The sequence below is a fragment of the Strix aluco genome, chromosome 3, assembly GCF_031877795.1.
Source record: "Strix aluco isolate bStrAlu1 chromosome 3, bStrAlu1.hap1, whole genome shotgun sequence".
Taxonomy (NCBI): Eukaryota; Metazoa; Chordata; class Aves; order Strigiformes; family Strigidae; genus Strix; species Strix aluco.
In genome coordinates, this window is record NC_133933.1 from 1,573,062 (window position 1) to 1,600,720 (window position 27,659).

The 27,659-nt window shown below is 40.1% G+C and overlaps 1 protein-coding gene across 3 annotated transcripts in view; it reads left to right on the forward strand.

The window, feature by feature from the left end:
- Positions 1–27,659, forward strand: part of VRK2 (VRK serine/threonine kinase 2) — a 46,807-nt gene that overhangs the window by 12,268 nt on the left and 6,880 nt on the right. For all 3 annotated transcript variants that reach the window (XM_074817124.1, XM_074817122.1, XM_074817123.1), the window contains exons 5-11: positions 590–677; positions 816–924; positions 2,339–2,431; positions 11,222–11,354; positions 22,368–22,488; positions 25,041–25,099; positions 26,899–27,080. In XM_074817124.1, the coding sequence (XP_074673225.1) occupies positions 590–677; positions 816–924; positions 2,339–2,431; positions 11,222–11,354; positions 22,368–22,488; positions 25,041–25,099; positions 26,899–27,080 (785 nt within the window). The remainder of the gene's footprint in view (positions 1–589; positions 678–815; positions 925–2,338; positions 2,432–11,221; positions 11,355–22,367; positions 22,489–25,040; positions 25,100–26,898; positions 27,081–27,659) is intronic.

Sequence of the window (27,659 nt, forward strand, 5' to 3'; positions counted from 1 at the left end):
AGAGTGCACAGCAATGAACAGACTCCAGAGAGAGGCCAGCCTTAGAACAGAGGTACTACATGGACTAATTGGTGACCATATTTCTGCTAGTAACTATTTCCATGTGCACAGCTAAGAGTGTGTATAATCATCACAGGATTTAGTAGTAATCAAGGCACTTGATTCTGCAGACACTTAAGCATGGATGTGATTTATTCATGGGAACTGTCCTAAAGACTTTACATGACTTAGGTTGCTGGTAGACATAAGCACTTTTGATAGCATTCTGTATTGAATAAAGTGAAGCTTCTGAAGGAATTAATTCTTCAGCTATTGATAACTGCTTATCTGCCTTCTAAGGGAACGAAGTACCACATGCTAGAACAAAACCTGATTCTTTTTTTGCAGATTGTGGAGAACCTCAGAGTAAAGTTATGGTCTGAATTGTTTGCTACACAAACTGCCAAATAAGCCTTAATTGTTTCATTGTTTCATTCAAAGTCTTGGCTTGATAGCTAAAACAGAAACAACAACAACAAAAAAACCCACACCAAACCTGAAATTCTCTAGTTACCTTTAACTCAATGTTATCTTTTTATTATTATTGCAGTAAGAAAATGGATGAGTCTCAAAAAAATAAGATGTTTAGGGATTCCAGTATTTTGGGGATCAGGCTTGACTGAGTACAAAGGAAAAAGGTAATAAGATGAATTGTAATTAAGTCTCAAATTGACTGAAGATCCATTTTCAACAAAATGGAGATAAATCCTTTCAATCTGACACAAGCTTGCAGTCTTGTCTTAAAGGATTCCTCCCTTTTATGTATTTCCTGGTAGCTATAGATTCATGGTCATGGAGAGACTGGGGGAAGACCTTCAAAGAATCTTTGAAGATTCTGGAAGCAGATTTAAGAAGGAGACTGTTCTGCAACTTGGGGCACGAATGGTATGTACGGAGAGAGGGGAAATTGCTATGTCTCAAACTTGTTGAGTTCAACTATAAAATTATCTTTGTAATATAGTTCCTTTAGCTCTTGAGTTTAGAATTAAATGTGTAAATGCTATGTATTTTCTTATTTTTCATCTTTTTTTAAAATAAAATGTGTGTTAAGTGGAAAATCAAGACTCCCTGGAGACTGGAAGTTGGTGGGCTCAAACCGAAATGTTTTCTAATAGGTTAAAACATAGACCATGCACTTCAAAATGTGTGTCTAGACTGAGATGTGTAAGCCTATTCTCATATGCTTTAACATGTATTGATTTTTTCCAGTGTCTGAGGGTATTGTATTAGACATCCATATTTGTCAAAGTTCACAATTGCATGCCTGAACGCAAAATTTTCAGTGTGTTTGCTGAACACACTGATTGTACAGGCCAGAATTAGGCTAGTCTGCAAATAACAGTTTTGTTTTCAAATGTGTGTAGACTGGCACATACTTAACGGAAGATTGTATAGGTGCTCCTTTGTGATATCTTTTGTGTTGTGAAAGACTGCTGTTACTGGACAGAAGCGCACAACAAATGGAGTAGAGGCAATGGTCATAAATAGCAGGAAGAGGAATTCTTGACTGTAAAGGAAAAGTTTTCACAGACAGAGTGTCTTAGGATTGGAGTGTGCTTTCCAGAGGCTGTGCAACATCCATCCTTGGGGATTTTTAAAACTTGACTATTCAATCTCTTGTACTACCTGATCTAACTTACATTAGTGCTGCTTGAAGCGGGAGGTTTAGACTGCAAACCTCCAAAGTTTCCTTTTAACCTTAATAATAATAATTAAAAAAAAGTGAAGGGCTCTCATAGTCATATAATTGACAGACTTGTAACACTCATTGTACTCTGCAAAAGCCAGGATTAGGTCATCCTTTGAGTTGCCAAGCACAAATGTTCTATTTAATAACAGTTGGAGCTATCATACCTCAATAAGGAGCTAAAGAAGGATGATGGTGCAGGGGTATGGTGACATGCAGTGCAGGTCATATAATAACAGGCATTATAAACCTTCAGGGCTGATTGAATATCTTCTTTTTAAGAGCTTGGTATTCTCAACGTTTCCTCCAGTGTTTGTAAAGTACTAGTTTCGTTCTTGCTTTATGACCTTAGAAGCTGGCACTCATAGGTAGTTATGCAAGGATACCTCATGGCAAAGCATGGCTTGTTTTTGATTTGCCATCAGCTATGTGCCTGGGGGGAACAGACCCTGCGGACAGAGTGGGTAGTCCTTGTGCTCTAACTCAAACCAAATTTGTCAGCTCAGTCTGTGTAGCCCTTGATTTCACTGTATAAGTGAGAAATATTTGGTGGTAAAGTTAGGGGCAGAGTGGAGACGATGGTGATGTTTTCTTTTCTAAATCCTTTTCTAGTTGGATACTTTGGAATATATACATGAAAATGAGTATGTTCATGGTGACATTAAAGCAGCAAATCTACTCTTGGGCTATGCCAATCCACATGAGGTAAGCACGTTTACTTATCTACACTGTTACTCTAAGGTGTTTCTAACTGTTTAATAGTTTTAACTTATGTATATTCTGCATTAACAATTCACCTATTAAAAGAAGTTTATGCATGAACATTAACATCCTCTCACGACAAATCTGAAAGTGGCTCTGTAGAGCTTAAGGTCTGAGAAGGAAACACGACAGACCTCTGCTTTTGTGCTCTGCTGACTGGGGTACTGGTATGAATGGGTAAACTAATCAAGAGGCGAAGTTAGAGGACCTAATTGCTGTTCTAGGTTATGCTGGTTTAAGTATATCAGTAGAGTTTGAGGATATGGCCTATTGTATTTTGATTCTTGGGAAGTTCTAGCTTTCTAATGTTGTCACGAATTGTGTTTCCATGCTGCTAATTCTTACGTCCTGCTCATTGTAGTGGATATAACAGGTAAGTAGGATTAAGGTTGCTGCTCTCTGACATGCCAAAGCCTAAAGCTAGCCTTGAAAGTGTTTTGGTGAAACGTTCTGAAACAAATCTTTTGATCCTGTCATACTCCACATGCTCTTACAAGGTCTTTTTTTCTTTGGCTAATAAAATTGAAGTATGCTTTTTTTTCTTAGAAAAAATATCATTTAGGAAAAAAGGACATCTCTTAACTTCAAGTAAATATAATTAGCTGTAAGCAATACTTCTCCCTTTTTTTTTTAAATTTTTGTTTTTTGGCTGTAGTGGTGAAGAAACAGGTCTTGCAAAACAGCTCACTGCCATCAGAGGTTGAACCATTGAACTATATCTGCTTTTTTACAAGTTTCAAGTTAAATAGTTGAGTCAAATTTAACTTTTGAGCTTTCTAAAACACATAGTTTGAAAACTATTGTAGCTGTTTAAAACAACCATGTTTTAGACAGTGGCAGCAGCCAGTACATAATCTCAGTTTATGGTGTTTACCAGCCTGCTGAATCCAAAGGAGGAGGCTATTTAGAGACAAAACGATCTGCTACCCAAACCCATTAACATAACTCAAATGACTTCTTTTGTCTTGGCTATTGTGTATTTTTATGACAGCAAGATATGCGGCTGTTTTTCACATTGAAATCATTTTGGAAGTGTCCATTTACAGTAATCATAAAATTTTAAGACATGTAGCTGGCTTTGATCAGCTGCTTTTGAATTAGCCAGATTGTGGGGTGATTTTCTGATTTGTTTCTCATGTTGTCTGTATCATGCTATACTAGTGTTTTGTTTTCAAGAGTAGTAAATTCATTGACAGATTGAAAATAAGGTACTTGTGAGTTACTGGACAGAGGTTTTAGGTGGCAATATAACTTAAGTTTATTAAATAGATCAATAGATATTCCAGTTTAAGTGACTCCTAGCTCAGCTCGTACAAAGCGTATGTTACTGCTGAGAGGTTTTATGTAGAATTTTGTTTCAGTAAAATTTCTTTTTCACTGAAGTTATTCTATAAAAAATTCTAGAAAGTTCACATTCTAATTCAGAAGAGTTAACAGGAGAGAATTTCTAATGTTTGCTTGCATTTGTAAGGTATGAATTAAACTTTCATTTCGATATGCTTAAGAAAACTTAGAGCTGTTCAGATATTATTCAGGTAAACTTCCGAGTCATGGGCCCCAAAAATTCTGCAAGTGGCCAAGGGTCTTCTGATTTCACTGAAGCCATGATAACTATGCCATGCCAGTCTACAGCCATGTAGACAGTGATGGTTATTTCTCAATGTATTTTAAGGTATTGTGTGTAATATTAGCTTCCATAGCAGGGCAGATGGCTTAATGGGTCTGTTTCTGGTCAAATAAAAAATTATTTTCCAGATGCAGCTTGCACAATACCTTGAAATGTGTATGCTCTGTGACTTGTGGGGCATGAAAAGGAGAAATAATCTCACCAACACAACAGCTAAAACTTTCAAATTAGTAGATCTTCATATGTCACTAATTGAATATCCTTCCCCTGGAATTACTGAGTCTGATGTCTGTCTGTCCTCGTACTTCAATAAATGTTCTTTACCTGGGTTTGGAGCAGTACTAGACAATATTCTCACACAGATTCAGGTATTCAGAACTATACATGTGTACTTGCGCAGAGGAGTTTGCATTTGTCATGTCCTGGCTATTTGCATGTGCCATTAATCTGCGTGTAATTTTGCCATGAAAGTTGCTTCTTCGTATTCCAAACGTGTCCAGTTCCTACGTAACATTTCATGATGTTGCGACAGCCTTTTCTACAAGTCAAGCTGTCTTTATAACATGCTGGTGAGCTGAATGTATTATGTATTTACCAGGACAGTATTTTGGGAAGCTCTGTGGAGCATTGTCGCTGACTAAATATGACAACAATATGGAATATTTTGTCCTGTATCCTCTAAACTGTTGTCAGAGATGCTGTATTTTAATTCGGCAATCTTATACTAACCTTGAACACTTCAGATAAAACCTGAGACACTGTTATTGCTACCAAGTGCCTGTGAAATGTTTAATCCCACTTTCTCTCTTTGCTAAAATGGTGGATAGCTAGATTGCCCTTGTCTTGTTTTTTTTTAAAACAATGGGACTGGGAGGTAAGGTGATCAACCTGATCTCATAAATAGGGAGCGAGAGCATCTAGCCAATGTCAAACTCAGGAACACAAGCTGAGACACCTGTAGCTCCAGTGGGAGTTGGCATGATAAAGCTGTCTGACCTAACAATTTCTGTGGTGAGTTTTTGTTAAGAATTTTATGCTAGTGGGTTCTTGTTCTTTAGGGTCTAGGATCTTAAGAGAAAATAAATTGGAAGTGTTCTTTAATTCTGCAAATTTGTTTTTAAAAGAAACTCATAACTAATCTCTTGGAAAAAAAAAAGTATTCAAAATGTATTTCCAAATTCTGTTTCGGTGAAGAGACACAAATCTCTGTTCAAGAAAGCATGTGTACCTTTATACTCAACTTTGCATTCTTTTATCATTTAGTGGCTGTTCATGTGTACTCTTATGAATGAATTTGTCACCGACTGCCTGCAGTTCCAAAAAAGATCTTTTTTCTATGTTAGACTTTCTGCTGCTACTCTCTCTCTCTTCTGTAAATTAACTTGGTAAATTTACACCACAGCCAATAAATATCACAGTCCCCTTTTTGAAAGAACATGTGAAATCCATACTGGTATCCCCTACCTTCTGTGGCAAGGCAGAGAAACAAATAAAGTAAAGGTCCTGTCACTCTGTAACCTCCAAATGATGTTTAGAAATGGTTAGAAGATCAGAATCAACTGACCTCAAAGAGCAGCCTGCTGCAGATCTGTTCAATAGAAGGGAGCGAGGCCATTCAGTGAGTTACAGGTCAGAAGATCAATTCTGTAGTCAATATGTTTCTGAACATGGACCCTGCACAATGACTGACAGAACAGGAGTGATGTACTGAGGGAAGTACACAGCCCATGAATCTCGGAGAGGCCTGAAAGAAAACTTGAAGTGATCAGACCTATAAATTACAGAACAAGTGAAGCACTGTCTCAGTATTGCAGCGAGTTAAAGATAATTTGGTGCATAGTAGTAACTGTATGATAAAGCAGAATAAGCATTACTGATATAAGCCCTGAAAAAGAAATTGAAATCCATTAAACTCATTTAAATTGTGATGCTGTTAAAAGGGACAAGTGGTCACCAGACAAGAGCTTAAAATCCAACTTTTTAATAAATGAAATAAGGTTTGGAAGAATCCCTCTTCCAAATGATTACCTTGTAGTATTTTCCTTTCTTCCCCCATGGAATAATTGGGAAGTGTTGCAGACTCCAGTCTGTACCAGAAGTTGTCTATTTGGATTTTTAAGTTGTAAATTTTAATTGCATTTGTACCTCAGTTCTGATCTTGATTGTAGGCATTTCTTAGACAAGACAGGTACAGACTAAAACTCTCAGACTTGATTATCATAGATAGCCCTAACCATAAAGGAAAAACGAATACAAAAATGCTTCAAAATAATAACTTCTAAGACCAGCTTTCAATGGACCAGCGTAGCAGATACAGAACTCACACACTGATCATACGGGAAAAACAGGCATGAAAACAATTCCAACTTTAAGGCATTTTTCATTGTGAGATGAACCATTGTGATTCCTGCTCTTTAGTCAAGTATGCCAGACTGGCTAAAGAGCAGATGAATTGAGAAAAACTAAAATCTTCTCTGTTCTCCTTCACGTGTTTTTAGGAAGGATACAGTATGCAGAGGTACCGGACAGAAACAGCTGAGTTTTAACTCATGGATGCTGGCTGCACCCCTGATCTGAGATGTAGCTTCACAATCAGATGACCTTAATTTTCTTTCATCAGTCCTGCTGCTATATTTGGATAGAACTGTTTACACTGGTTTAATTTTTTTTGTAGCAATGGCCCAAATATCTTGGAGTTCAGTTGATTCCAGCATGGGGACTTGCCACTGACAAGTCACAGATGTTGTTCCCTCTCTCCTTTGTGTAACCTGCTCTCCTCCTTCCTTTGCTTCTGTTTTGTGAAAGATGCTGTTTCTGACCCGAACACTATACTTCAGACTTCTTGTCCCAAGACGGACTTCAGTCTACATTTAGTCGTCTTGTAGCGTAGTGTCCAACGGAAGTTGACAGCACTTCGGCCATTAGCAACTAGAAGTTGACAGCACTATGGCCATTAGCAACCAATCTGCCTCTTATTAGTAGGTATCTACTTAATTATTTACAACGCATTACATAAGCCTAGTAATGGAACCACTGGAAAGAAAATATACAAAGAAAATCACTGTGTTGTTATCCTTTCAGTGATAAATCTCATGCTATGTCTACTTCAAGATAAAGAGAACACCATGAGAATCCAAAGCGCTAGGCTTGTGACTTCCCAGATTAGTGTAGTTATATATCATAATGCATACAGGTTGTAAGAATTTTATATGTTTAGCAGATACTTAGCACTTCAGATATAAAGCACTGAGGGAGTCTTGCACAGAAAGGACAAGAGGACCGCTGAATCTACGGCTGGTTGCTTGTGCATGTAAATTATTTGTGCCTGTGTGGCTGGTCGCTTGAATAAGATGGGCACATTCATGTTTGCATGAAATTAAGTGTGAAGACTTCAGAAATCTGTCTCTTAATCTATAACAAAATCTATTAATAATGGGCTGTGCTAAGCACTGCTGAATCTAGTGCAGACTGGGATGTGTAAAAATAAAAAAAAAAAAAAAAAAACAAAAAAACCCCAAAAAAACCCCCAAACGGAAAAACAAACAAACCTCCCACCCCCAACAAACCAAAACAAAAAAACAAACCACGAAAAAAAGAACCAAGAGTTACAGTAAGTGTATGGAAAGGAGTGTACAACGTAACACAGTTAAACCCATCTGTATTAGGCTTATGTCACTGCTGTACCTTCAGCATCCATGTTGCCACCTCTTGTTTCGGGTGCCTTGTTTCTCTTACTGTGCATGTTTTGTTTGCTTTTTATTCTTATTTGTTTTGTTGCTTATAAAAAAAGCATGCAGATGAAAAATATTTATGGTATTGAAACACATATGAACACTTAATTTTTCTCAATATTCTTTAATACTTATCTTGTTTTCCCCCTCCCTGTACCCTGAAAACACTTGCAAAAACCTACAAATTTGTTAACTACCCCTACCAGCCATGTTCTGAGCAAATTTGGAAGGGCACGCTGTGCTACATTATCAAAAAGTGACAACTAGCTATAAAGAATTATATATCTTTTTAATGATGAAAGGGTTATAATGAGAATTGATGAAATGAAATTAATGGTAATTTAAAATAATGTAGTTGTACTGATAATGGTTGTGGCAAGGTTGTAACAGTGCATTGCTGGTTTTGTACAAGCTGAAGGGGATTGATTTTTGTTGGTGGCCAAGAGGCTTTGCCTTGAGAGGCTACCAGCGGTTGCACGTTTGTGGAAAAAAATCTGATGTGAACGTTGTGGAAGTGATAAATGGCTCAGCTAGAAGCTGAACAATGACACTCACAACCAACTTCTGGAGCAAACTGTGGTGCAATCACAGATGTTGTTGCAACTGCATGTGAGTGACTTGAAGTGATTGCTTCTTGGGTTCCAGGTCTTGCCACCATCAATCAAGGCAGGATAACCTGAAGCTATTTTTCATTTTTAGAGGGGTTTTTCAGTATAAGTTTAAAAGTGCTTAGCTGATACTACTACAGGAGGTATTTTGAGCAAATCTGTTGCTTAAAAATGGATTAAGAGTATATCGTTACTGTGATGTGTCTGTGGGATAACTGGCAACTTTTTCGTGTGGTTCAGGTTTGACTAGCAAATGTTTGTGGCTACTTTCTAGACGCCCTGTTGTGAGTTTTAAAGACCAAGGCTGGGCTGCCATATGGGAGTGTCTATCACATAAGCTCGTGTTCCCGGCTCAGACAGAACCGGAGAGCTGGCAGAGATGCTCTTCTTGTATTGTTTTTTCTAACGGTTCAAATCTCATTTTACTATAAGGCATAGCCTGAATTTTTAAAGGTTGAAATCTGCTCTGTATTTCATGTTATTGTACCTGGTCAGCTGTACATGTCAGAAATCTAGTTGAGCAAAAATCAAAATGTACCACTTAGCCTGGGAAGAATACACCTTCTAGCCTGCTCTCCTTCCCAGCCCACAAAGGATGCAGAAGACTCGCAAAACTTGATATTAGGGTAGTTTAAATTAGTTCTCTCACACTGACTGTGGGCTCAATTAGGACAGGTACCAGAGCGTCAGGAATACGCTGGAGAACAGATGCAAGAGAAAATCAAATCGGTCAACCCAACCAAGTTTATGCCTTGTCCCAGATTTTCTCAACGTGCCTACGGTCTTTAATCTTGTATCACAGTTTGTATAGTCTGTCAGGTGAAAAACATCACCGGTAGTCTTAAAAGCCATCACCCTGCAGGAAGTGAATGCTGCATCCCAGCTTACATGCTCCAAATAAGCACAGATCCTGCAGCAGAAACAGTAAAACCAAGAGACCGACCATCCCAGGATTTGAAGCTGCCTGGAGCACAAACAGGAATCAGTAGTTCAACAGACTGTGCTACAAAATAATGCGTTAAGTTTTCTTGAGGGTTTTTTGTTTGTTTGTTTTTCCTCTACCAGGAGTGACATAATTAAATTACAAGTGAGTGCCAGAAGAGTTTATTTTAGACTTTTACAGGATAAACTATTTTTTTAGCTAAAGAGGAAACAAAACTAAGGTTCAGATAAGAAACTTTTTCTTTATAATACGATTTAGTAGACATGATCTCTGTAGGCCTTCAGATGATTTATCTTTTGCCCCAGAGATCAGTTCTGTTGGCAATATAATAGCAGTCTGTAGCATTTTTTTAAGTGAAAGTACCATACTTGGATATTTATAAAAAAGCACTTACCTAATGTGAGAACTGGTCAATGTAAAGGGCAAAGGCCAGTGGGAGTGTGAAAATGACAGTGAGAAAATAACCTGTGGGATATTGTGAGGTGGACAGTCTGTGATGAAATTCCAGCTGCTTTCAACAAGTTACTGCTTGTCAGTTGAGCTGCAGTAATTGACCATGTGCATGTATTATTTCTACCCCGTTGGAGGGTAGAACATGTTAATCTGAACTTCATAAGGTGGACTTGTGCCCTTAATCTGAGTTATGGTGAGTGGCAGAATTGACATGGATGCAGTACTGCGTGCACGGTGCCCGTAGAGAAATAGAGGCGTAGGAGCCAGATGGCATGTTCGGGTTTGTCTTGACAGGCAGCAGCAGAACAGAAAGTAAAAATCAGCTCTCCTGAGCTATTCCGTGTTCAGTTTCAAATACCATAAAAGTGAGCAGGACTAAGTTTAAAGTCAGTTTAAAGTCTGTTAATACTTTCACAGTTAAGTCCCAAGAATATGCAAGGGCATCTCCCAGAGATGTCATTCAGAACTGTGGGGCTTCTTCCCTCTGATCATTTAGGTAGCTCTAGTGAAGCATCTTGGAAAAAAAAAAATTGACCTGTGCCAGGATGGAAAGATAACTGTGGCAGAATACATGAGCTTGCTGCAGTATACACAGTGGGGGCCCAAATTTCTTTCCTTTATGCCGATTTAGCTTCATGTATTTGCTTCAGAGTAACTGAGAGCGAAGTCTGGCTCCGTGCCTTTTAAAAATTTATTATAAATAAAATTTATTATAAATTACTAAGATGGCTTTCTGAGTGGGGGGGCTAGTTTTGCTTTGTTTTATCACGTACTTGGTGTTTAAATGGTTGTTGCCAGTACGAAGTTACGGACAGTGACATTCCAAAAGATGAGGCTATGGTTAGGCTAATGGCCAGCAGTCCCCTGGTCACAGTCCCTGTTAGTGCTGCAGCCCCTCATCCAGTCCAGCTGGGGGAAACTACTGCCTCTCTTTTCCTCTGGCTTTTAAGCTGCACTGCTGTTATGAAATTGTACAGTCTCAGCTGGTGGAAAATTTGAACAGGGGTGTGTATGTGCCTGTTTAAGTAAGGAGGGGAAGGGGTCCCATAAGCAATGTGAGGATCCATAAAAGGCATATTGCAGTTTATGATGTCTAGATGCCCACCTGGAGAGGAGAGAGCTTAGGAACAAAATAAAAAGACTGAAATTCTGCTCGACTCTGAAATAAGAACATAGTAGTGGAAGGATTTAAATGGGGAGGGCAGCTGTTATAGCCCCCAGTTGTACATATTTTATCCTGAGGCACCATTTGGTTTAATAAAATTTAGATCTAAGGCTGTCCTTAACCTATCAGTTTCTTAAGACTTAATTATAAAGGTTATACTTTCAAAGGACAAAAGCATTATTCATTTGTCTGTTCATGTCTTCCAGGTTTATCTTGCAGATTATGGACTTTCCTACAGATATTGTCCCAATGGGAACCACAAACAGTATCAGGAAAATCCTAGGAAGGGCCATAATGGGACAATAGAGTTTACCAGCATAGATGCCCACAAGGGAGTAGGTAGGTTTCTTTTTTTTATTTCAGAGGAGTGATTACAGAATGAGTAATCAGGCTGTGTGAGCTGATGTATACAATAGGAGTAGTCTTGGGGATTGCTCAGGGTTGATCAGACCCTTGTGTGGTGACCTCTTCTTGTACCTGGGAACGCTTCTCCGGGGCTGGTGGGGGAAGGGGGGCGGCACGATGAGAACGGAGAGGCTGCAGCACATATGGTACTGGGAAGGCGGACCAAGATGCCCTGAGAAGAGCTTGCCATTAAACTTAATTGGTTCATGTTGGGAGTACTGGTTTGTGTTTGCTATACTCTGCAGAGGCGATGTTTGCTAATGTTGCATTGTCAAGGAAAAATGTTTCGAGTCTGCACTCTCCTTTAGGGAGAGCTGTGTCTGAGTGTCACCATCTGTGTTATGAGAGGATATTTCAAGATGACATTCCTTCTGCAAGGAGAAAAACCTTTTTTGAAGCCATAAAGTGTTAACTTTTTGAAATCTTTTTCCAGTAGCCTTTCATATATCTTACTTATTTAAACTCACTTTGATGGTATTGGAAACACATTTGCAGGTAAATTACATACATAGTCCTTTTATTGGATATTGATTGTACTGCCTTGCATTCCAAGGCAGACTTAATTCAACAATTCCCTAATTAGTTAAAGTCATAACCTATGTCTTGTATTCATTTACCATTAATTAAACCTTAGCTGTTTATTACACTGCAGTCCAAATCCAATAGCAGACCCATAGAGCCATGGAAAAGGGAATGGGAGGTCAATATTGAAAATATATGGTGCAGAGTCCCACTGATGGCTGCATTGTTCACAATCAATATGGTCAATGCGACACAACTTTCTTAGTTGCTATGTCAGCAAGACAAAAAGTCAATTCTAATGTTATGCTAGTGAAAAAAATGGTGATTATTGAAAAACTTTGACGCTTCCAACGAAGCAGTGTTTTTGTTAACTTTTCTTTCCCTATTCCCCCCCACCCCAAGATTTTCTAAAACAAAAGGAATGGTTTTCTGCTGCCAGCTTTGCTAGGATCACAGTGTCACAAGCGATAACTGTAGAAATTTGTGCTTGTTAATAGCTGCTGAACTGTTACCTTAAACTAATACTTTCTAACGAGTTTTAGTTGGCACAAACAACTGTATATTATTGCTTTTTCTATTAAAAGGACCATTGACCATGTAATGTAGAGGGTCTTGATAATTTGCCGGCGCTGTTAAAACCTGCAGTCGTTTAACTCTGGTCATTAGGAAAAATGAAATAAGACTGTCAAGTATTTGCTGCTAAGACAATTGCACAATTTCGCTTGCTAAAAAATATTTTGTGGCGAAGAGGGCATCTGTTTCAGACTCTTCTAGCCCTCCTGAGCATACCGTGCATTTTTTGGAGATCTGGCTTGTTTTTCCTGGTAGTGTGAGCAGTGTAGCTGTGTACTCATATTTGATGTGGATGCTATTTGAAGAATAGGTGGAAGCTGGAGTATTTGGCATTTGCGAGTTGGATAGTTATAGCAGCTAGTTTGTCTAGTGCACAGGTGTCTGATGGGTATATGATTGCAGAACAGATAATTCCTTTTATTTGAAAGAGTATGGAAATTTTACAGGCTTGGGTGGCAAAAGGTGTCCCCATGCAAGTGTGAGTTAAGTTGTCTTTTGCAATCTGTGGGTTAGATTCCCCGCCTCGAGGAGCTAAAGCCATGATGGAATTGGTGAAAAGCAGAGGACTCCAGGAAGCAAAATATTCAGAAAGGTATCTTGGGGGAGCTTACCCCCCATCTTAGAGTTGAAAATTTTTTGCTTGTTAATAGCTGCAAACAGAAAATGCGCAGGTTTTTCTGCTGCTCCTGCCGGAAAAGCCTGCAGAACATGATGTGGTATCTGGTATGTCGCAGAGAATCCAAACTTTCCATGTTGAATGCCTCAGCTCTGACCTTGCAACAGCCTGAATCCATTAAGGTCAGGTTACCAGACTTTCCCATTTGCAGCAGGTCTCTCAACATCCCAGGGAAAATACGCATCTGCAGCCACTTCTGTCTGAGGTTGCCCAGGTCCAGATGGCAGAACACAGCGACTCGTTTCCCTCATCTTGTTGTGAGGTTCAGAGTTGCAGAGATGCTTCAGGATTCTAAAAGACTTCCAACAGCTGGGGCAAAGGGTTGCTTTCCTCAACAGTCTCCTCTACTCCCAACTTGTGATGGAGTATCATGTACCAAGTGAGGTGGGGTGTTCTTCTGGAAAGTGTTTAAAGATTACTTCACTGTTGGCAAATTAAAGCTGCATGGACAGCCTTCGTTCTGGTGTTCCCCAGTTTTTCAGAATGGAGTATTTTTTTGTGTCAATGCTCTTGGAATATAGTTCTAATTTTTAAATTATATTTTATATAATTGAGAATCCTTTCCAGAGGGCATTTCCTGAATGTTCATAACAACATAAATATCTCGAACCTCAAAACTGCTGAATAGTACCTGTTGTTGTATTGAGTGAGACAAATGAGAACATTTAGACTTGCTCATAAAGTAGCTACCTGAATATATACAGTGATTTGAGGTACATACTGCAACTTAAAACAAAATTACAAATTTGTTGATTTTGCAAATGCCTCTTGGCAATGCTTGAAGCCGATAACCTCCTTGCATAAAGCCAATCAAATGCAACCACTTCCCACTAATTCAAATCAACGTTGATGTTCCCCGACTTGCATTGAGAGTTTAACCCAGCTGCATGCCTGTTTATTCCCTAAGCTCTCTGTGGAGTTCATCAGGTGTAGAGGTTCTGCAGTCCACCGAGATCCAGAAAGTTTCCTACTAGCAGCCACTGTGTGGGAACACTTTTGGGTGGTAGAATTAGTCCATATTTTTCTGACAGCCTGTGGTAAGGGCTGAGTCGGATGAGCTGCTCCTGTGGCAGCTGATGGCAAAAGGTTGCCTTCAAACAAGTTACTTTAATGAGTGCCCGATGTATGCTGGTGGTGCTGGTGGCTTTCATTTTGTGCTAGAACTGAAGAGGAATTCCCCTGGAGCTGGGAAGGGCTGGGAGCAGCTGCCCTGCCTCGTGTCTGACCTCTTCATGCTGGCTTTGTCTTTAGTTTTCCACGGCTCATCTCTGCTCCGCAGTGGGTGTGTGTGGGCCCCGCAGGCTGGTTCTCCTGTGCCACAGTGCTGCTTGGGGGCTTCCAGGCTTGTCGGGGGTTTGCAAGTGTTCATCGCAGCCTTGGTTACATCCCTGTCTAGGTCCAGAGGTCACTTTGAACCAAGTCAGGGCCTAAATGGGGCTCTGCCACAGGATCTGACCCACCCCATCAGCATTCCTGTGTTTGGTGGCTGGATCTCACTGCAACCAGCGTGTGGGTTTTTTAAATTTCCAACATTTTTATTTTGATGCAAATTTCATATGGCACAACTGCATGGTTAGTTTTAGCGTAGTGTTTGAGTGTATTCATTGTATTCATTTTTAAAGACCATACTGTATAAACAGTATTACATTTTTGTTTGCTGATTGATAATTAAACAGAATTATATCTGCACCCGGTGTACATTTAAAAAACTGTTACATAGTTAGTGTTAAAAAGTAATATTTGGATCAATGCCTCCTATGGATTTTTGTAGATTTTCTACTCACTGAGGCATGCAGTCAATACCTAATTTCTCTGGAGATATACTGCGCTTAACATATTGAGTTTTTTTTAAATACTCCAGTCCTGTGCATTGAGTGCGTAAGACCAGTTTTAATTTGCTATCATTGACGAACATAAGAGTATGAACTGTCTATGTTGAATTCCCTCCAGCATATATTTGTGTTTGCCATAGATTTCAAGATGATTCTCCTCTTCCTTTTAACAATGTTTCACAGAAACTATTAGCAGTTTTGCTGTCTCTTGCATTAAGTAGAGGGCCTCCCAAAATCCTTGCAGAACCTACAGCTACATCTGGAATAGTAAAAGCTGCTGAAGACAGTAGTGGTGACTTTTCACAAGCTTAAGGATAGGTAGAATGTCTGATGGCATTTGCCTCAGGCTCCAATGGTTGTTGCTTTTTTGTAGCTGGTGAATACATTTTGTCCGAGCTGGTTTCATTGAGCAAAAGTGTGTTTGTTTATTTTCATCTTCTGTGTTGAGGAAAGCAGTTGGCCACGTTTGATGCCAAGTTTTAGCCAGTTCTTTGTGCCTTTTCCATTGTGTTATTGGAACATGTGCTCCTTGAGCTCCGTCCCAGTGCTTGTGTGCTGTGTTTGTACAGGACAGAGCAGGCATCGGGCTGACTGTGGGGAAGGCTCTGCAATTCTTGTTCTTATTTTCCCCACTGGTCTGGCAGAACTGTTGCTGTTTGATATTAAAAACATAGCTCAATGCTTGTCCATTTTTCCTTTTATTTTACATGCAGGGGTTGACTGGAATATATGCAAGGTTCATTTTGTGAGGAAGGATGTGCAAGAATATAAACACCTATGCCTGGAAACTCATTCTTTCTGAGCCCACATGGCTTGCAGAGAACAGAGCACTAAATGGCTCTGGATCAAGAGGTTTATTTGGCGTCTATCCATGTGTAGTTAGGATTCAGAGGGAGCCTGCTGGATTTTTTTGTTGGTCAAATGAATTATTGATTTGCTGCAGTTTGGTATGTATTTCCCAAAGACTCTGTGCAGGACAAACTGTAAATCCTAAAAATAAAAGGAGAATATAACTGGTCTGGCAAAAAGCAGGTGGAACTTTGCAGTGTGAAATAAATGAAATGCTGTTTTAGTTTGAGTGTTGGATTAGAAATGTGTGTCCAGCAGAAGAGGGAGCAGGAGGTTGTTGTAAGCAAAAGAAGAGTTGGGCTTTAGCAAGGAGAAGATTGAATAGGTTCCTATAAACACCTCTGTAAGCTTATTCTGTCCTGCCAAGAATTTCCAGAAGCAGCAGAAATAAGATGATGAGCAGCACAACTTTCTAGCACAACTGATGAGTGTAGCTGGGAATTGGCTGTTGAATTTTGGCTCTTGTTCTCTACACCAGGAATTTGTAAAGTTAGTGAATCTCCCAGCTGCTTGTCAGCCCCTTACCTTTGTGATTTTTTTTTTTTTCTGCCACACAGATGTGAAAGAAGAGTAAAACTTCCTGTCCCCACTCTCCTGCCACATGTTCTCCTTCCTGCAAGCTTGGAACCTTTTGCTTCTGTCCAGGTACCTGCACCTCTTGCCACCACCATCTTAGCTCCCACCCAGATCTCGTGGTGAAGTTCTGTTGCATCTCCCAACCTTTCCACTATATAAACCTCTCCTCACCAGATCAGGACCCCAGCTCTCTGCCTTTCAGCGCATCCAATTCCCCCAGTCCTAATGATTATTCACTCTCTGTCCACGTTTAGAGGAAAATCCTGCTGTTGGCTGCACTCTTCTATTAAGGATGCAGCAAAGCAAGTGTGAAAACGAGGAGGCTCTGCGGTTAGATCCTGCTGGTCAGTGGATGTGTGTAACTCCTTGTGTGGTACTTGCTGTGCACGGCTGCACATTGGGCTGTTGTGGTTGTCCGGGACAGCTCTGCTATTTCAAAGATGTGTGAGGGTCACAGGTTGGGAACTTCTGGCTTGAGACCTCCTGTCTCACTGTGTGCTCAGCAACTTGGCCCTGGCAGGACAGCGACAGTAGTGTTGCTGCTTTTGTGGGTCCTGAAGTGAGTTATCCGGCTGCTGTGCTGGGACTGCATCCTGTGACCGACAGGACAGTGCTGATGTGTGGGCTGGTCACCAGTTTTGATGCCACCTTTGAGAGGATGTGAGCCCTCAGGACTGTGAGGCTGATATTGTTAGGGTGGCACTTCTGAGCGCCCAAGGCAAGGTCAGTGCTGGGCAGTTGTGGTTGTATCCTCCCAGTGAGCAGCTGTGGGAACTCCTGCCTGCTCTGCTGTAGGTTTTGTGCCGATCAGCTGTAGGACCAGTTGAGCGTATAGCTGTTTGATTCGGTCATGAGTGGTGTCCCCCAGGGGTCAGTTTTGGGGCCACTCCTGTTTAACATCTTTATTGATGATCTAGACGAGGGGATCGAGTGCACCCTCAGTAAGTTTGCAGGTGACACCAAGTTGGGTGGGAGTGTTGATCTGCTCGAGGGTAGGGAGGCCCTGCAGAGAGATCTGGACAGGCTGGAGCGATGGGCGGAGGCCAGCTGGAGGAGTTTCAATAAGGCCAAATGCAGGGTTCTGTACTTTGGCCACAACAACCCCCAGCAGCGCTACAGGCTTGGGGAGGAGTGGCTGGAGAGCTGCCAGTTAGAGAGGGACCTGGGGGTGTTGATTGACAGCGGGCTGAACATGAGCCAGCAGTGTGCCCAGGTGGCCAAGAAGGCCAATGGCATCCTGGCTTGTGTCAGCACTAGCGTGGCCAGCAGGGACAGGGAAGGGATCTTACCCCTGTACTCGGCACTGGTGAGGCTGCACCTCGATGACTGTGTTCAGTTTTGGGCCCCTCACTACAAAAAGGCCATTGAATGACTCGAGTGTGTCCAGAGAAGGGCAACGGAGCTGGTGCAGGGTCTGGAGCACAGGTCTGATGGGGAGCGGCTGAGGGAACTGGGGGGGTTTAGTCTGGAGAAGAGGAGGCTGAGGGGAGACCTCATCGCCCTCTACAACTCTCTGAAAGGAAAGTGCAGAGAGGGGGGATGAGTCTCTTGAACCAAGAAATAAGCAATAGAACAAGAGGGAATGGCCTCAAGTTGTGCCAGGGCAGGTTTAGACTAGATATTAGGAAGGATTTCTTTGCAGAAGGGGTTGTTGGGTGTTGGAATGGGCTGCCCAGGGCAGGGGGGGGAGTCCCCATCCCTGGAGGGGTTGAAGAGTCGGGTTGACCCAGCGCTGAGGGATCTGGTGGAGTTGAGAACTGTCAATGTGAGGTTCATGGTTGGGCTGGAGGATCTTCAAGGTCTTTTCTAACCGCGATGATTCTGTGTGTGATCCAAGATTAAGGGAGAGACACAGGAAAAGTTATTCATTGCCATGTCCCAGACTGAGTTCTCTGGAAGAGTTGTAGTCCGGTTGTGGTGACACTGTGTTTGCATTGGATTTTTTTTTTTTTTTGCAGCATTCTGTGGTGGTGGTTTTTGGTGGGTGCTTCAGCAACATGCCAAGCCAACGGTGCAGAACTGTGCATGAGGGTTGGAGAGTTTGTTCCCAGCCCCCGCTGGCAGTTGCCTTGCCTGAGACTTGGTAACTCTGTACAGAATGGCCTCTAAGCATTAAAATTTATCAAACTTTTAAAATTTAATTATATTTATCTAAACTTTTCCCTGTAGCTACCCACTCTATTCAGTTAGTCACTATCCTGTTGCAGTGCACTCCTCAGACTGACCAGTACCTTGGGAAAGCAATACTTTGTTCTTAGCTTTTTTCTTTTCCTTTCTTCTGCCCCTAATATAGGCACAGGTTTTTGACAATTTCTGTGTTTGTCTGTCATCTCAACCTTGAGTTAAACAGTTATATCACTATTAGTTCATTTATTAAAACATTGTGATGATAAATTTTTTAACATAATTCTGTTCCTCCATGGTCATGTTAATACTCCTTTCCTTTATGGGCTTTTGGATTAATGGCTATGGTATGAGTTAGATTTGTTTGTGAATTAACATGAATTTCTATGCTGTAATACCAGTGAGAATTGGAAGTTCCACTGCATGTAGATGCAATATGAGCAACTAAAATGATCCTTTTTATGAAAAGCTTCCAATCTAAAGAAACACTAATGGTGAAATTATAATGTAACAGTGCTAATTAAAAATAATAGAAGAACATTTCATCTGTTACTCGTTAGCCTCCTAGATCTTTACAAAAGGCTTGAGAAAGTTAGCTTAATGGGGCCATAGAGGAAAACTCCCATTTTCACGTGGGTTTCAGATGATATCTTGGGAGCAGTGTAGTTTTGAGAGCATATTGTGGTCAGTGTGATACCATTTATGATCTATTTTGAACTAGTAATCTGAATATAAAATAGGACTCGGATAGCTGCCCAATCCTGTGTACAAAGAAACATAATATATTTTCTTCTCAGGGTGAATTGCTTCAGTTGTGTTATCCTGAGTTATTGTTGAATCCTGTGCCTGCATGTTGAGTACATGTTTGCAGCGTATATAAAACTTCTTATGGCCTAACTCTTGAGTTCATTGACATGGCTGTTAATTCATTAACTTCTGTGGACTTGTTCCTGATTTATCTTGGCAGGAGTGAGGACAGAATCAGGCCTTAAATCTTAAAATTAAAAAATTAAACTATAATGAAAGTGTTGTGAAATAAAATATTGCCAACAAGTTACCATTAAATAGTATTTCATACGAGATTAAAATAATAATAAAAAAATCTTGGTTAATAGAAAAGCAGAAATCAAATATCTATTAAAAAAGAAAGAAAAAACCCCAAGTTTTTAGTGTACATAGAAGTAAGATTTTGATTTACATAAGTACTGTTTTGAATGTATACTCTTGTAAAAGTGACAAGTTATCAAGCAGGATTGTTTTATTTTTGCATGACTATCACATTTAAAATGAAGCCAGATTGACTTCTCTGATGTTTATCAATAATTCTTGTAATCTCCAATTGTATTAGTTATTTTTTCAAGTAAACATATAGTTGAAATTTATGTATTAGTGCTTTCTTTGGGTTTAAAAATTATTCCATTGTTCACAGATAATAGTAATTCATTGAAGATTAGTTGAATACTTTTTTTATAAGGATCTAAGTGAATTTAAAAGTTGAGGAAGTTAGCATCTCTAATATTGAGCTGACAAGGTAGCAGAGAAAAAGAATAGGCTAGTACAGTCAAATAATCAAACGTTGACATTTTCATGTGGTTCTATGAAAAACACATGTAAATGTCTTTATGGAGTAACACTTGCAGTGACCTGGGAGATAAAGCGATATGGGAATTTACCATCTCTCTGTAAAACATTTCCCCTTTTATTTTTGAGAGATGTATGGCTTAGTTATAGGTACTCCCCCCTCCCAGCTGACTGCTGTGTCTTTAGGAAGGTATGAGTCAAGTCTTACTTGCACACATCTCCCTCTTTGTGTTGGCTTTGCCCTGGTGTGAGTCTGGAAACGGCTGGAAGATCTGCATGTGTGTGAGAAGGTAATTAGTCATGGCCAAACTGTTAACTGAAGTAAACTTGACTCTCCGGGGACTGTTTTGTCAGAAAGGGAGTTATCTTAGGTTAGCTTCTGAAATCTAATTGACTTAGCATTATTTACAGACTCGTATCAATTAGCCTTTCAGTGGAAAAAAGCGGTCCATTGTAATTTTGACAATTTTTCTCAAAAGGCCACTTTCTGGAGCCCATCTTACACGAGCAGGTGCCAGAAAAGCATTGTGTGAAAATTAGAGAATCTGCAATCAAAAATACTGGTTTATATGGTTATAATTTGGAATTGCCATAATGGAAAAAGGAGTTGTGAACACATGCGTATGAATGGAATTGTTCCACAGTTAACAGGAGATTTACGGCTGAAGAAATCACTACAGAACAGCAAGTGGTAGAGATTGTGTTTTTATTTTAATATGAGAGCCAAGTCTTGCATTAGGACGTTGCTGAATCTAGTGCAGAAAATAAACGACACCCAAGGGATAGTGCAGCTTCTGTTAGATTGAAGGGCCTTTAATAATCCCATAGTCTAATAGCAGTTAAGATAGAGAATGTATAACAACTAATCTTCTGCTTTTACTATAATGTGTGTACGGTAACAAGAAACAGTTATGATGTGTTGGCACCATAGCTTTTAGCAGATGACTTTGTAAATTAAAAGATAAGTTTGCTGAGTGACTTTCTGGAATTTATTTAATGAAGGCCCATAAAATATGATATCTGTTTACAGCTGGATTAACAGCACTATGCTCAACTACTAGTCTTTAGGCTAGACAAAAAGTACTGAACAAATCTGAAATCTTCTTTCCTTCCTGAAAAGTGCAAATTCATTTTGGAAAAGCATAAATTTAACTTCCACATCTGCCTTTCTTTAATCACCTTTAACAGTTTCTGGTTTTGCAGATTCCATGTGGTCTTGACTTGCAAACTATAGGCTGCAAGTTAAATGTGTACAAAGAAATATTGCAGCAATCCTGCTTGTTCAGTTTTTTCAAGTTTGGGTTCCTCTGAATAGCAGCAAGCAACAGCAATTCTATTAGTATTGCACTTTTTCACCCCTCTTTTTCTTGGAAAAGTCAATCTATAGATTAACTTCAGTTACTTGATTTTCTGCATAGATGATGATGTTTGGGGATGGGGTTAATTTTTGATTGAGTTATATCTACTGCATTTTTTTTCTGTAGTTAGTGTATCTGTTTTGTGGTGTGCAGAGTGAGTGTAAATTGTTCCTGAAGTAACTTCCTTTTTGGAAGCAGTAGTGGTAAGTTTACAGAGGACTTGCCAAACAGCAAGTGTATTTTAGCCTGTGCTATGACTCTCTAAACAAACAGTCCATGGGAGTTGTAAGCAGACAACCTTGGTGTGTAAATGTACACTAGATGGCAGTTTTGTCCTATCTTCCAAGTTCAAATAGCTCTGGAGGAGAACAGGAAAGGCCATCAGTGTTTAGTCTGCACTCGCAGGGTCCCTGCATGACCAATGTGGACCCCATGGACTTCCTGGAACATGTGTTAGCAATTTAGCAGCAGACATTTATTTCTTTGTTTTACTGCTTGGCTCTTTGAGAAAGTGTTGGTACTCAGTTATGGGCTGTCTGGATCATGTCAGAGGCCATGGGGATCAAGTCCATGTGACAGGCCAGACTGAGGAAGGATGAAGTTGGAGGAGGTGAGGAAACTGACCCTTACTTCAGCAGTAACAAGTCACTGCCTGTCTGTGGACTGCGGCCAAATGCCGCGGCGTTTTAGGTCTAATACAGCTGAATAAACAAAACACGCTGCCCATTTGGCTTTTTCATATTTCATCAACACTAGTTCAATCAAAGTCTTTTCTATTTCCTAAGATGAGGTTCTTATTTTTCTTTTTTTTTTTTTTTTCCCCCCCCTCTTCTCCCCTCTCTCCCCCACATTTTAGCCCCATCCAGACGAGGTGACCTTGAAATCCTTGGCTACTGCATGCTGCAATGGTTATGTGGGAAGCTGCCCTGGGAACAGAACCTGAAGGACCCTGTGGCTGTCCAGACTGCAAAAACAAAGTAAATATAAAATGGCACACGCAAGTACACACACACCACCCTAGAACCCTGCAACGTCCTCATCGCTTAACAGAACAGGTCTGAAAAAGACAACTTTACATCGTGTAGAATAGCACCTTACGAGAAAGCCGAAAAAATTTTCCTTAATTGAGCGATCTTAGAAGCAGTTAAAAATGTGAACTCTACGTGCAGATACACCCACTTCCACGTGTTTATGTATGTACTGCTGTAGAGATATGATAAATTCAAATGCGCAGTATGCAGTCATTTTGTCTGCTGTGTGGGCTTTTTAGTACTCTTTTTTTAAAGAAAACATTTGTGAATTAGTGCAGGCCTTATTGCACATGCAGAAGGTGGTTGTGTGTTTCCATTCAACTTCGTGGGTGCTTTATAGAGACTATAGTACAAACATCTCTTGGAAGTTTTTCCACATGTGCATTCAATTTATTTCACTTTCTATATGATACTATTTTTCAGATGGTTTTATGTAGGTTTTTAATGTTATATAAGCCTACTGCCGTTACAAACAATTAAATACCAAGATACTAAAGAACTTGATTAAAATCTTTCTTTTTTCCCAGCATGACTCATTTAGAGCTTACTAAAGCAACAGTGTGTTAGTGTTTCTTTCTCTGCTTTCACAGTTGGGACTTGAGAGAGTTAATTGCATGTGGTACAGTGTAGCCTGTAGAAGGCTATACAGAAGAGTAGTTACCCATAAATGTAACATCACAATTGGAGGAGGCAGCAAACTTTTAAGTAGGGCAAGTCACAACAGAGGTACACAATAGGGATAGCTGATCCACAGAAATCAATCTGCAAATTCAGTGTGGCATCGGCTCTCAACAGAGAAAAAGGTTAGCCTGCAGCCTGTGGATAATACAGATTGCATCTGTAAATGTTGACATCGTACGTTATGTTTAATATTTCTCCTTTAGAAGTTCTGATCATTACGCAACCCCCTGCAAGGTAACACTTATACAATTCAATGTTAAATCAATTTAATCAATCAAGCTGCTTCACTAATGCCTCACTAATTCTCCCCTTGCGGTTAACCCTTAGATTGCTAGCTTGTTCAGGATGCCAAGCAAACAGATGCTTCAAGGAAATGCACAGAAAATGATACCGATGCCATTGATCAGAAATAGCCTGTTAGTCTAATGAATTACGTTCTTGGTATTAAATAACTTGCCCAGGTCATCGCCTTTTATTTATCTTAATTTTCAGTGCCAATACTGTTTTCAAAAGCCAGAAATAGACATCTGGATAGATGTGTGTATGTACCCAGTTGCTCATAAGTTAATACAGCAGCACAGTTGAATCGCTTCTGAGCGTGCCAGTCCTTTGCTGCAGAGGCTGTGTGATGGTGAAGAAGGGGCTGGGCCTGGAAGGTGGGGTGTAGTTGAAAGCAGGACCTCCAGTGCTGTCGTTCACCAGTTGCCTCATTCTCTCATCCCTTCACTACGAGTTCAGTCTTTTCTCCCAGTAATGCTGGGGCAGTGAGGCAGCTGTGCCAAAGCTTTGGGCATTAGTAAGGGGGTATTTAAGGGCTGCTGGTATATTTGAGTTTAGAAATGTTCACACCGTGCTATAATTGGAGGAGATTCCATTTGAGTTGGAATTTATGCCAGATTACAGGAAGATTTTAATGTTTAAATGTTTTTATTTCCCCAAAACTGAAACCCCTACTTCAGATACTAAACAACAGATTACTGAGTTGAAGGTTATTAGCTGATGTACTGCAACTGTATGCGTTTGGGAAAACATCCTGTTACTTACTGATGGAGCTTTATGACTCCTTCAAACAAACAGAAAGGATCCTGTAAGAGTATTAACAGCTAGACTGAACTAACAGGTTTCAATTACTTAGGAGATCTAACTAACAGATTTCACTTAGGAGATCATCTGGGGTCATGCCTGCACGAAGATGAGAGCTGGCATTACTTTGCCTGTTTTTAGGGTGCGATTGATTCTGAGCTCCAGCGTCCTTCGCTATTTCTGTTTCTGGGTAGATGGAAAGTACATCTGTGGCCCCGCTCTTCAGTTTATGAAGTGCATGGGACTTCAGGTCGTTTAACCTCCCTCTCCCCTTTTGTCCCTGCCATGCCTGCTTGTAATTTTGACAGCCATCACCCAGCTGCCTGTGAGCTACATGGCAGAAAGAATCTGATGCTAAATGACCCCTAGGCTGCCCAGAACTGCTTCTTAAATTCCAAAATACAAATATTAATCATTAAGCTGACATCAGAACAAGCCATCTCAGCTCAAAGGATTTTTATTTTTCTTTCTAGAAAGGTTAAAACATCTACAAAGAAAAAGTTAAAGTACAGGCTTTAGCTGTAAGCCTGGTCTTGGTGAAATCAGCAGTCTCCAAAGAGTTAAAAATGTAGCTGGGAAGAGGAGATTTTGTTTTAAAAGCAGTACTGTGAATCATTAGCTATCCCGGAGGTCCACTCCCTTTGGAATTGAGACTTGCTGTCTTCCTAAATCCCAAATGAAGAATCACCTGCTTCAAAACCACATTAAATTCTTGCACTCTCATGTTGTTCCAGACTTATGGATGAGCTCCCACATTCAGTGATGGAATGGGATTCTTCTGGAAGCAGCTGTGGTAAGTGTACTCGTACTACGTACCAGCTAGCTCTTTAGCCTGTTAGAAAAAACACTGAAATGTCTTGCTCTGTTTGGGAGAGGCAGAAGGTAAGTAACACAAGTTTAACAAAGTCTTCAGTTTAAAATCTTAAATGTAATTGCTAAGTTTTGCACCTTAGGGCAGATGCCTTCACCAGGCCTGAGCCCATGCAGTGTTACCAGGCTCTGGTTTTAGGGTGAAATATAGCACGCAAGCAAGGAGTCCTCCTTGAGTCAAGGCCCTGAAATGGAGCCTGCGTGAACCACTCTGGCACAAACCTGGCCAGCAGAAGGGTTCAGCCTCCAGTGTCTGTCGTTAGCTGCTAACACAGGAGTTACGTAATACTCATTGGTAGGTTATATGTCACGCTCATTAATTCCGGGTGCAGTTTAATTGAACTAATAGTTCTGGTTTCAGTGGAGCTGGATCAGGCCCTTCATGTACAAGCTTACTGTATTTTAAGCATTTTTAGCTTAAAGGCTTGTTTACTGCGAGGGGAGAAGGTAAATTTCTGGTTGCTGTCAAATGCTGGTCGCTCTGCAATAAATGATTCTTGATGCTTACTGATACAGGATACTCGGGATACTTAATGCTTTTATTGCAGGAACTCTTTTTCTGCTGCTTTCCTGCATTATCCCATAAACAAGTACTAAGTAGCTGAAATAGACATTGAGGGCTAAATTTTCAGCCCCAGTGTGTGGTAGTATAAAAATCTTGATCAGTCTCATCTGTGATGTATGGCATAGAGTGACATAAGGGATCTTTAGCCATATGTAACGCGAGGTGTTAGGAAGCAGTGACTATCTTAGCAACAGAAGTAGCTGTTAGTATGGAAATAGTAAGCAACTGTCTGCAAAAGGTTTATTGCTTAGTATTCAGAGTTAGAAAAAGCAAATGAATGGACAGTTTGTCTTGTCATATGTTTCCTCCTTCACTGAAATACAAAAGTAACCCAGGGAAAACACCAAACTTCCTTCAAAGGTCTGTATCTATTTTTGATTTATTCACTTATTTTCATAGCATTTCTATACTGGAATTATTGGAACGTCTTGTGTATTACAGAAAGTGTATTCATGGTGTGTATACGTATTTAACAAACCTTTACTTCTGGGATTTTTCTGGATGCTAATATCTCCAGTTTTAGGGTATACTTGGGTCATCAGCTGAAAGAAAAGGTTGATCCCCCCCATATGTGTTTCCTAATAGCATAATTTCTGATCATTCAGTGGTTTCCCTGTTTCTGAAGTCACTCTATAATGATAGCAAAAGAATGCTGCTGTTAGACCCTTTTAGGAAGTAATCTCAAAATCAATATTTGTCCAATTAGAAGCAAAAAAAAAAGTTGCTTTTCTCCAAAGCATTCAAAATATAATATCTATGCAGATTAAAATAGTGTTGTTGAGAGTAGTTAATAATTAGAGGGGTATTATGATCTATCAAGTATAAAATACTTGTGTTTTACACAGAACTATCAATATTTGTCGATAAAGTATTTTGATTAATTTTTATAGGCAGGTAGCTTTCGGTACTATACGAATTAGTGCATGAGCATAACAAGACATAGCAGTTAAGGGATCGCTTGTTTATCCAAGTCTATCTTTTCCTTTTCTCATCTGAAAAAGACAAGATATTGTCAGTTCTGTGTTTTGAGTGTGTCTTCAGCTGAAATTGTGTCATCTTGTTTGGCAATGCAGGATTGGCATCCCTTTTGGAATGAAAATCTTACTGAAGTTCTAGGTCTACACCAAGTGAAATTTACATTAAAATATGCTCTGCAGGTGAAATAGCCAAGTTTTTGGCATGTGTCTATGGCTTAGCTTATGATGAGAAGCCAAAGTACCAAGTGCTCAAGAAAATCCTGCTGGATGGGCTGGAGTCAAGTGGAGCTCGCTACGATGGCCCTCTGGAATTTTCCGCTGCAGCACGCACGCGGGATCACTGTGCTGCTAAAGCGTCCAAAGTAAGTAAGACAGCTCTGGGATTATTTCTGACATCGCCTGCTTGATTGTTGCCTTTTCTTTTGGAGAAGAGGAAATAGTTTAAGACCTCAAAATGAGACTGACGCAGCAGTTCTTTTGCCTTAAATACACCATGTTTGTTAATTCCCGTTTCCCCTGGCTTTGCTAAAAAGTGGGATGTCAACCCTTAAGGAGGAAGAACTGTCATGAGTCCTTTTGACCTACAGCCTCTCACTTCAAAGCAGTAGGTCTGCAGAGAATGATTTACTTTCAGGATAATGGGCAAGTCAAGGACTTTGTTCACTAACATCTTGAAGACCAGCCTGAATGCCAGGTTTTTCCTTCGTTCCAGATTAAAAGCGAAGTTACCTTTATTAGTGAAAGCGTTTAATTCATTTTCTTGCTTTCAAACTGTTCTTTGTCGTTTGCCTTTATACTCCTGCAGCCACTAATGTGGAGGAGGTATTATTCTGGGATTTAACTGTGTTATTGGTATGCGGCGCTATGCGATGCGCTAACGCAGCGTTTTAAAACTGACAGCTCTCGTGTTATATTTTCCTGTTGTACTTCTAAGTCTGAAA